This window comes from Notolepis coatsorum (assembly GCF_963971535.1).
Source record: "Notolepis coatsorum genome assembly, chromosome: 12".
NCBI classification, from domain to species: domain Eukaryota; kingdom Metazoa; phylum Chordata; class Actinopteri; order Aulopiformes; family Paralepididae; genus Notolepis; species Notolepis coatsorum.
In genome coordinates this window covers 18,635,624-18,647,834 of record NC_140176.1, presented here as the reverse complement: position 1 = coordinate 18,647,834, position 12,211 = coordinate 18,635,624, and the positions used below count along the sequence as shown (strand labels likewise).

General features: G+C 41.2%; 1 protein-coding gene across 2 annotated transcripts in view; it reads left to right on the top strand.

Annotated features, from left to right (window-relative positions):
• abcd3a (ATP-binding cassette, sub-family D (ALD), member 3a) overlaps positions 1-12,211 on the top strand; it is a 33,842-nt gene that overhangs the window by 12,961 nt on the left and 8,670 nt on the right. Inside the window, exons 5-16 of one of the 2 annotated variants that reach the window (XM_084326092.1) lie at positions 1,327-1,396; positions 2,594-2,691; positions 3,936-4,059; positions 5,728-5,784; positions 6,490-6,632; positions 7,425-7,494; positions 7,640-7,709; positions 7,816-7,913; positions 9,092-9,183; positions 9,697-9,788; positions 10,579-10,648; positions 11,357-11,420. In XM_084326092.1, the coding sequence (XP_084182218.1) occupies positions 1,327-1,396; positions 2,594-2,691; positions 3,936-4,059; positions 5,728-5,784; positions 6,490-6,632; positions 7,425-7,494; positions 7,640-7,709; positions 7,816-7,913; positions 9,092-9,183; positions 9,697-9,788; positions 10,579-10,648; positions 11,357-11,420 (1,048 nt within the window). The remainder of the gene's footprint in view (positions 1-1,326; positions 1,397-2,593; positions 2,692-3,935; positions 4,060-5,727; positions 5,785-6,489; positions 6,633-7,424; positions 7,495-7,639; positions 7,710-7,815; positions 7,914-9,091; positions 9,184-9,696; positions 9,789-10,578; positions 10,649-11,356; positions 11,421-12,211) is intronic. The other variant, XM_084326093.1, reaches the window with a different exon arrangement.

Genomic DNA, 12,211 nt, shown 5'->3' with positions numbered 1-12,211 from the left:
AGCTCCGGGGTTGTCACCAGCTTGGCTGGCCGTTCACACTAATACAATTGGCAGTATTAGAGGGTGGGAGAAGCTGGCGGGGTGGGTCCGGGTCGTTGTAAACGGCGACTCTTACAGTTTGGTCGGGGCGCCTGCTAAGAGCGGATAGGAGTCGGACCTAAGTGGGATAGTGTGATCCTTCCACACGTTACGCCCTCTCAGTGAGAATCTGCGCTGCCAGGTGAAAAGAAGCGGTTGATCGGCTGGAAGTGTGTCGGAGGAAGCACGTGGTAGCCTCCACTCTCCCAGACCGACTGTGGGGGGTTGGTGCACAGCGACCAGGAAGGGGATTGGGAATTGGCATAACGACTAACATTGGGATGGGAGAAAATCGGAGGAAAAAGGAGGGGGAAAAAAGATAAAAAAAAAAAAAAAAATGACATTGGCCTTATCCTTTAATGTTAGCCAGCTTCGCCATCAAGCCAATCTGCTTGTGATGACATTTTACAAAATGGGACAAATTTGGCACCCAGAACAAACGGGGTTCGGTCATGGTCATGAAAATCCAGGAAAAGTCATGGCATTTTTAAATGTGTTTACCAGGCCTGGAAATATTTAGGACTGGAATGTTTGCTACTGGAGGCTGTTGTTGGTTGACTGGAATGTTGTTGTTGGTTGACTGGAATATTTGCTACTGGAGGCTGTTGGTTGACTGGAATGTTGTTGTTGTTGTTGTTGGTTGACTGGAATGTTTGCTACTGGAGGCTGTTGGTTGACTGGAATGTTTGCTACTGGAGGCTGTTGTTGGTTGACTGGAATGTTGTTGTTGTTGGTTGACTGGAATGTTTGCTACTGGAGGTTGTTGGTTGACCGGAATGTTTGCTACTGGAGGTTGTTGGTTGACTGGAATGTTGTTGTTGTTGGTTGACTGGAATGTTGTTGGTTGTTGGTTGACCGGAATGTTTGATACTGGAGGTTGTTGGTTGACTGGAATGTTTGCTACTGGAGGCTGTTGGTTGACTGGAATGTTTGCTACTGGAGGTTGTTGGTTGACCGGAATGTTGTTGTTGTTGGTTGACTGGAATGTTGTTGGTTGTTGGTTGACCGGAATGTTTGCTACTGGAGGTTGTTGGTTGACTGGAATGTTGTTGGTTGTTGGTTGACCGGAATGTTTGCTACTGGAGGTTGTTGGTTGACCGGAATGTTTGCTACTGGAGGCTGTTGGTTGACCGGAATGTTTGCTACTGGAGGCTGTTGTTGGTTGACTGGAATGTTTGCTACTTTAAACTTCCCTTAAACCCCCCTTGATCATGTTTGACTCATCCTTGTGCATGTTGTGGTTTGCAGTGCAATTATCGGTCGCTCCACTAAAGAGTTCAAGATCTACTTGTTCAGCTTTATCAAATTCATGCCACTTGTAAGTCTGTTTTTAATTTTTGCTGTTGTTGTTGTTCTTAAAAATGTTGCCACACCCTCTTAGTAATTCTTTAGTCTGTGGTCAGTAGTGTTGTCTGTAGGAGGCCTAGTCAGTCACAGGACCAAAGACACAGGAACAGATTGTCAGAGGAGGCCTGATGATTCACACACTCATACTAATATTCTAATTTGATTGCCTTGGCATTTTGAATGATTATATATATATAATATATATATATACAGTTATTTTTCTTCACCAGAATTATTACAGTGAGGAGGGCGTGGGGGGTGGTCTATATTATGTGTAACCCTCTATATAGTGATTTGCTGAGCATCCTTTTAGGCAACACCCTGTTACACACATTCACTCCTGGGAACTGCCCAGTACAACCAGTGTATTTTACTGGTCGTCACTGAGCAGTGCCTTGCTCAAGGGCACTTCAGACAATAACCTTTAGTTGTTGATGGCAGGCGGGGGGGGGGGGGGGGGGGGGGGTTATTCACTCCCCTCAGCCATCCAGATTTCCCTGGCGGAGTCAAACCAGCCACCTTTTTGGTCGCAAGCCCTGCTTCGCTGTTGTCAGTATTATTCCTCATTGGAATCAAGGGGGGCCGCCAGTTGCATGGCCCCCTTGACTTCCATTGAAAATGCTACCGATGCTAGCACACTGTCTTTCATTGAGCTGAAGTGCTTATATGCTAGCTTAAGGCCTGGCACAAAGAAAAATACCTACAATTCAAAATGCCACTGTAGCCCCTCAATTTATTAACAACTCTTATCTTCGACCGTAATTCCTCATCATCCGCTGAACTTGACTCTATTGTCTTGATTCATTGAATATTCTCATACATTCATTGGACGGTTTATTTTTGCATGATTACGCTAACATGAGTGGTCTGTCACTGTGAAGTGAATGTTAATTGGTGGAGTTATGTTAGCCTGTAATTGCCTTAATTTTCTGATTTGCATGATACTGTCAATTATTTGATTTGTTCTTCTTTTGTATAAAACAAGAAAGAAGTATTAAAAAAATGTATATTATAATCCAGGCATTATTAGAGACAACATGTATAACATTGTATTTAGAAAATAGACCATGGCTTTATTTGCTGAGGCAAAGAGAGGGACATGTGTACATATTCTGTATTTGTGTGCGTTTGTGTGTGCGTTTATGTGTGACTGGCTGGCCCATTCCAGATAGCCTTGGTCAACAACTTCCTGAAGTTGGGTCTGAATGAGCTGAAGCTGAGGTGCCGGGAGAGGCTTACCAAGCACCTCTACGACGAGTACCTCAAGTAAGAACTTTCACCTGACGCTGGAGAGACGGAAGATGATGACCGTTTCAGGTCGTTTAAATTAGGGATGCTCCTATATTGATATTGGATATCGGCCCCGATATGACTAAAATAGCTGAATCAGGTATCGGTAAAAAAAATATATATATCTGATATATATATATATATATATATATATTCTTTTTTTATTCTAATATAATATAATGATGAATAAAATATGTGTTGCTGATGTTGCCTTGCACAAAAGAATGATCCCAGTCTCTTCCACATAGTGAGGCATACAGTTTATTAATTGAACAATGGGGATCGGTACTCTGTATCGGCCGATACTCAAAGCCCAGGTATCGGGACTGAAAAAGTTGGATTGGTGCATCCCTAGTTTAAATGTGTGTGGTGTGGATGCCTACTCTACATGAGTAGGGTGAGTAACCTACATGCCATTACTGCTCGTTATCTATATTGACTCATTATACCTACTTTATTCTCTTGATAATATAACACCTACCAGTTACTATGACATTGTTTATCATTACATACAATTGTAGCTAAATGCTGAAAAACAGGAAACATAACTTTTTGGCTTTAGATTTAAACTACCAGCCGAGAGAGATTTCTACTAGTCAAAAATGATAAATCGCTTTTTTAGTATATCTCCATGTGTTATTATGTGTTATCTCTCCACTTCACACTATTATTGCTTGTGCCAGCACACAAGATAAGATTATAAATTAAATAAATTATATATACATTATATATATGTAAATCAATATCTTCCTTTTGTCGATATTGATAAAATAGCTCTGGAATCAGACGTCAAAAAACAAACTTATCAAATGAGCGTGTAATGCGCACTGTCGAGTCCTGGCTTTAGGCAGAATCACAAACAGTGGTTTTAAGAAGTTATTTATATTTTGAACTTGATCATTCATTGCGCACTAGTTAGATGACATGTTGCACAGGTTATGGCTTTAAACGTCTGCCATTTCCACTGCAAAGACGGCGCATAATGATATGATGTGTCTGTCATGAATATGCAGATCGGAGAAATTTCATGGTCGACGTCATCGACGAATTATAGACATAAAAATATGTCGTATCACATTGTAATTTTTACTGGAAAACAAAATACTGTTATACCGTCAAACTAAAAAACATTGGCATGATATTTAGGAAAAACCAGCGAGAACCTTGAAAGTACCCCAATTATACCATGTGAATCCTGACGCTGGTTCTGCACTCCTCAGAGGCTACACGTACTATAAGATGGGGAACCTGGACAACCGGATAGCCAACGCCGACCAGCTGCTCACCCAGGATGTGGAGAGGTTCTGCAACAGTGTGGTGGACCTGTACTCCAACCTCAGCAAGGTCCTTTCTCTCGCCATCATCACATCTTAGATCTGCAGTCACATTATGCACCTCAGATTGGCCCAAAACAAATTGGTGAAATTACTGTATATGTGTAATTATTTCTACAGATTTGTATGTACGGTATATATAAAAATCCTTTAATACGGCCAATTGAAGAATTCATACTGTACATGTTATTCCTATGGTCTAAGATAGTCCAATCATATTGGTGAACAAGAACAACTCTCCAAATCCCAAAACTAGAGTGCTAAAACTCAAACTAGACTAAAGTCTAGAGCTTCATTATAAGGAAGGATATCTTTTATTAATCCCTCACGGGGAAATTCAGTGACATACACATTATAGATACACATATAAATTGGGAGAGATGGTAGAGATGACACTGCGAGCACCCAGGGAAATCTTCTGTGTATACAGATACATTTTCTGTTTCAGAACTGAGAACACTACTATAGAATAAAGCTCATTTGGTTATTACAAAATGTTTTATCTGTGGCTCCAAGATTTGTCTCTCATTCATTGTCAATGGAGTAGCGCCAGACTATACCTGATGACATCACCAGTTTGAGTCTTACTTATCTGGTTTCTGGCTTTGGGAGAGAGTAGCTCATGTTATCAAATATTGATTGAACTTTACTAGGCCATGGAAATAATAATAATAATAATAATAATAATAATAATAATAATAATAATAATAATAATAATAATTAATAATAATAATACATTTGATTTGTAAAGCACCTTTCATACAAGAATTGCAGCTCAAAGTGCTTCACAGCAGTAAAATAGATCTGTGGACAATCTGTAGAAATGGTGAGTAGGTAGTCTGTAGTAGATTTATATTAGTCCCCTGCTACATTAGATACAGGAGTACGCTTGTTTCTCCAAGCTTGAGTTGATTCTCCAAGCTTGAGTTCAAGAGGGGCAGTGTGTCCGGTAAACAGTTCCAAGTTATTATATATCCTACCAGGGTCCAGTAATGTCACAATATCCACATGTTGGGTGCCAGTATAACCACACTTGTTATCTACTCCTTGATTAGCTTAGCTACAAGAAAGCCAAAGGGAGATCCATTATAACTTCGTTGTGGGTATTTCTCTATGCCGATACACAATTACGGCGCGCGGCCAGGTAATGGTATCCGCAACGTCGGCTGGATACTTACTTTGCAAAACTTAAATGAGCTCTCCTTCTCTTTTCTGTTACTCCGCCAAAAACAAAAAAACCTGAACAGCTCTCTTAAAGCAACACTCACATTTACATGTATTGCTACAATAGGCATAAAAGGAGAATATAATTTACAGAATAAAAGCAATGCAGAGAGTAAGAAAGGGGTACAAGTAATGCAGGTAATAACAATACGTATGGTTCATGAATTAACTGAATATAATTAATTACTGTACACCTGTAGACTAGAATAGCTGCTTCTTCACACTCAAGCCTGATGTGGAATAATGAAGTACCTGTATTTCAGCATAAAATAGATCATTGTCAAAACATTAGAGTAGGATAACGCCGGTCCTCTCTTTAGGACACGCAGACACTTCTCTAACTCATTAGGGTAAGATAACCCCCATCCTCCCATTGGGGCATGCCGACACTTTTCTATATAACGTACAAAGATTTGGGTCTTGAACTGAAACGTGTGTGTTGTCTGTCCTGCAGCCTCTCCTGGACATTGGATTGTACATCTACAAGCTGACGAGTGCCATCGGTGCCCAGGTGAGCAGCTTCCCCTCGGTCTGATCACTGCATCAAACGCACTCTCTCCACATGGCTGTTATCAAATCAAGTCTCACCTGATGTTAAGTCCTGCCCCAGTGTTTTGTGTCATTCACAAACATTAACTCAGTGGTGTCTTGCAGGGTCTTCTTCCCACGCCACATAAGAACTGCTATACTTTGCAAATGATGCTCACTTACAGGCGTTCTCTGGTTGCAATTGCACTGTAGCGCAAACGTTATGCACTACACATAACATTTGTTGCACCGTAGCTCTACTGACGAGCTTTGTATGAATTACATTATATACAAAACTCTATAATGAACTCTCTCTCTCTCACACTTTGAGTCAGAAACAAACATAGTATCAATGAGAGTATCGACCCTATAAACAGCCCGTTAATCTCTCGTAAAAATACATTTGCTGTTAAAAGAATTTTGCGTTAACTCGTTAATAACGCGATAACTTTGACAGCCTTAATTTGTATCCCTTCGAAAACACAATGTGAACTTGCAATAATTAGAGTTTTGACCTAACCCTCTGCAGTTCATTATAGATATTTGTATATTATGTAATGCATACATAAAAAATAGAGCTAGTTGCGCCATTTGTCTGGATGTTTTTTTGCTTGTTGAACAGCATACTGCAGTGTGGTTTGTGTCATTGGTGCTAAAGCAGGATGTAATGTCCCCTCCCCTCACACAGGGCCCAGCCTGTATGATGACCTACCTGCTGATCTCGGGTCTGTTCCTGACCAGACTGAGAAGGCCTATCGGGAAGATGACTGTGATCGAGCAGCGCTACGAGGGCGAGTACCGCTACGTCAACTCGCGCCTCATCACCAACAGGTAGCGACAAAAAAAACATCTGTTAGGAATGATACCAGTGTTGGAAATCGGGTTGATAGCTGTGCTTAAATAGGATACTGTACCAGAGTATTTCCCCATGACCTAAAATCCAATTCCAAGAATCATATAGAAGAATGTTGAATATCTCTAAAACATGGATTATCAGTGTTGTTCATTGGCCCAAAACGAATAGTCTTAAATGGATAGTAAAACATGTCAAGTTTCACCGGTCTTACCTTTATGTAAAGTGATCTACAAGTAAGCTAGTGACCACTGCTGCCCCTGTCATCCGCTGTCAACACCACCATCTCTCCCAGGTGTCAGGCTCCTCATTCACTTCCATTCATTTTGGAGACCGAAGAAGTATAATATTTAGACATGGTCCTCAAAATGAATGGAAGTGAATGAGGAGCCTGACACTTGGGAGGAATGGTGGTGTTGACGGTCAGGGACAGCAGTAGCTCACTTGTAGATGACTTTAGATGGAGGTAACACCGCTGATGTCAGGGACAGCAGTGGTCACTAGCTCACTTGTAGATGACTTTAGATGGAGGTAACACCGCTGATGTCAGGGACAGCAGTGGTCACTAGCTCACTTGTAGATGACTTTAGATAGAGGTAAGGTAACACTGCTGATTTTTGACGAGATGACGGATCGAATGCGGAATTGGGAGGACAATTGTTTGTTTTTTCAAAACTGTAGAATAGATTATACTGTATGTCTCGTAATTCCTACCATAAACGTATATATATATATTGCATTCAAATACAATTTAACATTTTATTTTCCAGTGAGGAGATTGCCTTCTACAATGGGAACAAAAGGGAAAAACAGACCATTCACACGACGTTCCAGAAATTGGTTGGTGATTTTTATTTACAATTATTTATTACATATTTTGTCAATGTAAAAAAAATGTAATTTTTTTTTAAAGTGTGTACTAATGAACCTGTCATGATATAAGCAGCTTCATAATATGAATATTTCTGTCCTATCTCCACAACAGGTCGACCATTTGCATAATTTCATCTACTTCCGTTTCTCTATGGGTTTTGTGGACAGCATGATCGCCAAGTGTAAGTGGATCTACCATCTTCGCTTTGAATGTGGATTGTAACTGTTGCAGGTTCTCGTTCCCCTGCTAATCTACTGTTATGCCCCCCCCCCCCCCCCCCCCCCCAGACCTGGCCACGGTGGTGGGCTACCTGGTCGTCAGTCGGCCCTTCCTCAACCTGTCCGACCCACGACACCTCCAGAGCACAACGGCTGAGCTGCTGGAGGTCAGAGCACACACACACACCATTTATTTCAGCCCTCAATGGTTTCCCATCCTTGAATCCATGAGACATAACAACTCTGTTTTCACCCTATGTTTGTCACAAATGTACCATTTTAAACTAGACCCTATGCCGGATCAAGTTGATGCAATGTTTCGGTCACGAGACCTTCATCTGGCATCTCGTACAGTGAAGACAGCGTGTGCTGAAATTCTTTTGTGTCTTTGTCAAGATCCTGTTTAGTTTCCCCTTTGCTACGCACCTATTGAGAAACAGAAGGTGTACAAAAGCTCTCTGGCTGAAACTGTGTCACAGCACCGCATTAGAAGAAACCTGAGAACTACTTGCTTCTCTGTATTCAAAGGTTGGATCTTTGCTACAGAGGCAGGCTGATGGCACAAGCAGGAACTATTCCGCTCCTTTACAAGTTTGCCCTGTCACTACACCTCTGAATTTTGATACGATACATTTATTTATATTGCGCCCCTCAATCAATACCCACAAGATGTTGTGGATAGATAGATAGATATATAGATAGATAGATAGATAGATAGATAGCCATTTCCCCGCTGATGGTTAAATGAAAACGCTTGAGTTGTGGATACAAATATATATTTCATCACATATATTAAATGTGTGCTTCTCAGTGTTTTATCCTGTATGAAACAATTATTAAGTAGTCATAATTTGTTAAATAGTTGAGCTTTCACTCAATAATGCTTTGAAATGGGAGATCTTTTGTTAAGTTAGGTTTACTTTATTTGTTCAAGGGGGACAGTGTACATTAATAAACATTTTAAAAACATAAATGCACCAAATCTTTTCCAATAAGGCTCATTTCCATTGGTAGTCCCCCTGCCAGAAGGTACAGGCTAAAATCCTATGTAAAAAAAGAGTTAGCAAAAAATAAAAATACAAACGAGATAAATTACATTACAATAAAAACAAAAGCACATAGTAGGACATAAGATAGGGATACAGGGCACAATACAGTCATGGCCACAAGGACGGAGCACATCATGACAGATTAGATGGCCCAGGCATAAGACAAAAACGCACAATATCCACACACTGCACACGCACACATCAGTGTTGACAATGCTGATTTTCAATGAGGCATTTCTTAAGGCATTTATTGGGTTGGCGCGAGCTGACTCTGGCCCTACCTGTGTGACCTGCAGGACTACTACCAGAGTGGACGCATGCTGCTCCGGATGTCCCAGGCCCTGGGCAGGATCGTGCTGGCCGGCCGGGAGATGAGCCGCCTCTCGGGGTGAGGCTCGGTGTTGAAAACCGTTGGATCAGAAAAGAATGCATTTGGAATTGATAACATTGAGCATGTTTCCATGTACATCACACAGGGCTCCAGACACGATTTTTGCTACCTACTGAAAATGTTAGGAGCACTAGCACGACTTAATTATCTTATCTTTATTTCATTACCCCCAAAGGCACTAGCATGTCTTCACGCTAAAAAGTGAGACGAGTAATATTCTGGAATACTGTCTCATATACCTCACACTAAAAAGTGAGACAAGTAATATTCTGGAATACTGCCTCATATACCTCACATCAACCATTTTTAAGGCCTAGTTACAATTCATAGATGAGCTTAATTTATGACACAAGTCGGTATCAAGAACTGATAAGGAATGGAACTGATGAACGGAGTAGAAAATGAATACACAACACCTCAATCATTATTCACTCTTGTGCAATTGCTAAATTGGATTAGTTTGATTTGATGTGTTCCCGTTCATTTATTGTTGCTCAATTCTCCCACCAGATTCACTGCTCGTATCACTGAACTAATGAAGGTTCTGAAGGAGCTCAACGCTGGCAAATACGAACGCACCATGATTTCCCATCATGACAAAGGTGAGGATAACAAAGTGGTTGGGGGGGGGGGGGTTGGTCATATCTTGTGAACCAGCAATCGGCAATAAACTAAACTGGGACCATCACACCACTCATCTACTCAAAACAGCCAATCAAAGACTATTTCATCTCAGACAACTCAAGAAATACAAGGTCAGGAAGAACTTAATGGTACAATTCTACACAGCCATAATACAAAACATATCATTATCCATCACTGTATGGTACGGCAACACACCCAAACACACACTACACAGACTAGATAGGATCATAAAAACGGCATCCAAAATCATCAACTGCAAACTCCCCACCCTGGACTCCATACACAAACATCACACCATCACACGCGCAAACAAAATCATTAGTGACCCCCTGCACCCAGCTCATCACCTCTTCCCAACACCTCCCCTCTGGTAGGAGGTTCAGGTCACTTGGTAGTCGTACTGTAAGGTTCAATAATAGTTTCTTCCCCAAGGCCATACAACTGCTCAACTCCAACTCCTCCTAAATTTACCCCCTGCTGTTATGTTTCTCTGGTTTATGTTACACTGAACTGACATCTATAGTTTTTCGCACTGTACTGTTTCCGTCATGTATATGTTCTAGGTGGTGTTTTCTGTACTGTACTGTTCCATGTGTCTTTTATGTTTTATGTGGTGTATTGTCGCAGCTACCACCTGCACCGTGCTTGAATTCCACCGGCCTGGCTGTGTGGCAATAAAAGGAACTTGAACTTGAACACGCAGTGGTGGTTTTTAATATTCAAGCTCTTTATTGATCACTTTCACAGTAGATTCGGATGCCACAGAAAAGGTCACGCTGGGAACCGGACAGGTCATCAATATGGACAACATCATCAAGTATGTGTCGCGCACCCCTTTTATTCATGTGGAAATAAGCAGTGTAATATTTGGTGATGCTTTACATGAACTGTACTCTCTGCACAATATACTTTCATCGTTACTCATCTGTGAATGCATTGTGGTAATGAAACAGCAGGGTCGTCGTAATACATTCACAACACATCCATTAGTCAGAAGTGTAGTCTGGGGTTTACACACACGCATAGTATATCCACCTCTTTCTCTAGCCTTTAAGTGTGTCCAGCTATCGTCCTAATTTTTCATTGAATTGCATGATGATTGGTTGCGATACTGTGAGAGGAGAGGGTGAACACTGACAGCCTTACTAACTGTGAACGTGGAGTTATTTTTCTTCATTTGGAAAGGCTTCTTTTGCGGTGTAATGCCTTCAGCAGAACTCGTCTAGATCCCACCGCACACAATATCGATACAAAATGGAGGGTACCGATGCACTCGTCGGAGTCTCGTCAATTGTCCTTCAGTCTCATCCGTCTCTCAACATGCTTCTGCAGTAATCCCCAAGACATTGAATTCACAACAATATATTGATGTGAAAATCCTCCTAGCAGTGCCTTTTTAAGAGATGTGTAATGAGTGTGTTACGAACATCCAATTAATGTAAATCGCTGATGTGTAAAAGTATTTTGTATCATTTTCATGAGTTGTGTAAAACAAGCCGCAATGTCCCCATCTCCCATCTCGCAGGTTTGACCACACCCCGCTAGCGACACCCAACGGTGACATCCTAATCAAAGACCTCACGTTTGAGGTAAGTCCTCCAGCTTTCTCTTTTCCTGTTCATGTTCAAAAGAACAACCTTGGTCATTACTTTTCAAAACGGTAGTTAGTGTGTGATTGTTGTTGGTGTGTAGTTGTTTGTTAGTGTGTATTTATTTTTTGTTAGTGTGTGCTTGTTTGTTGGTGGTGTGTACCGGTACTTGTTTGTTGGTGTGTACTTGTTTGTTAGTGTGTGCTTGTTTGTTGGTGGTGTGTACCGGTACTTGTTTGTTGGTGTGTACTTGTTTGTTAGTGTGTGCTTGTTTGTTGGTGGTGTGCGCTTGTTTGTTGGTATGTACTTGTTTGTCTAGGTCTATGACATATATATTATTGACTGATATTCATTATAATATTAAGTTGTCCACCAAGTAGGACATGGCTTGCATGTACATCTAGTGTCTTCAAATGAGACGACTAGCTCCTTGGCATTTCCGTTTTTTTGTTTTTAATGCCAAATGCTTGGGTCACAACTATTCTATTGGTGACTTGTTTCTGCTACCAGGCACTGTGTCCATACTGTTCACTTCCTTATTCAGTTTGGCCTGAAGCACACCCTGCTGTGGTCTTGCCAGTGTGGAAGTCTATTTACTGGGGTGGTGTTTATACTCACATTTCAGCTAGTGTTGCTCGTTGTTACCACTACCTTATTTTCTTACGAGTCTTAGTCGTTTACCGAGTGGCTGACTGGGTGACTGACTCCCCATTGTTGAAATATGCATCTGTGAGTGTTTGTTATCGCCTACTGCGGGAGCTGCGCAAACTCGTGACAAAGGCATATTTTGT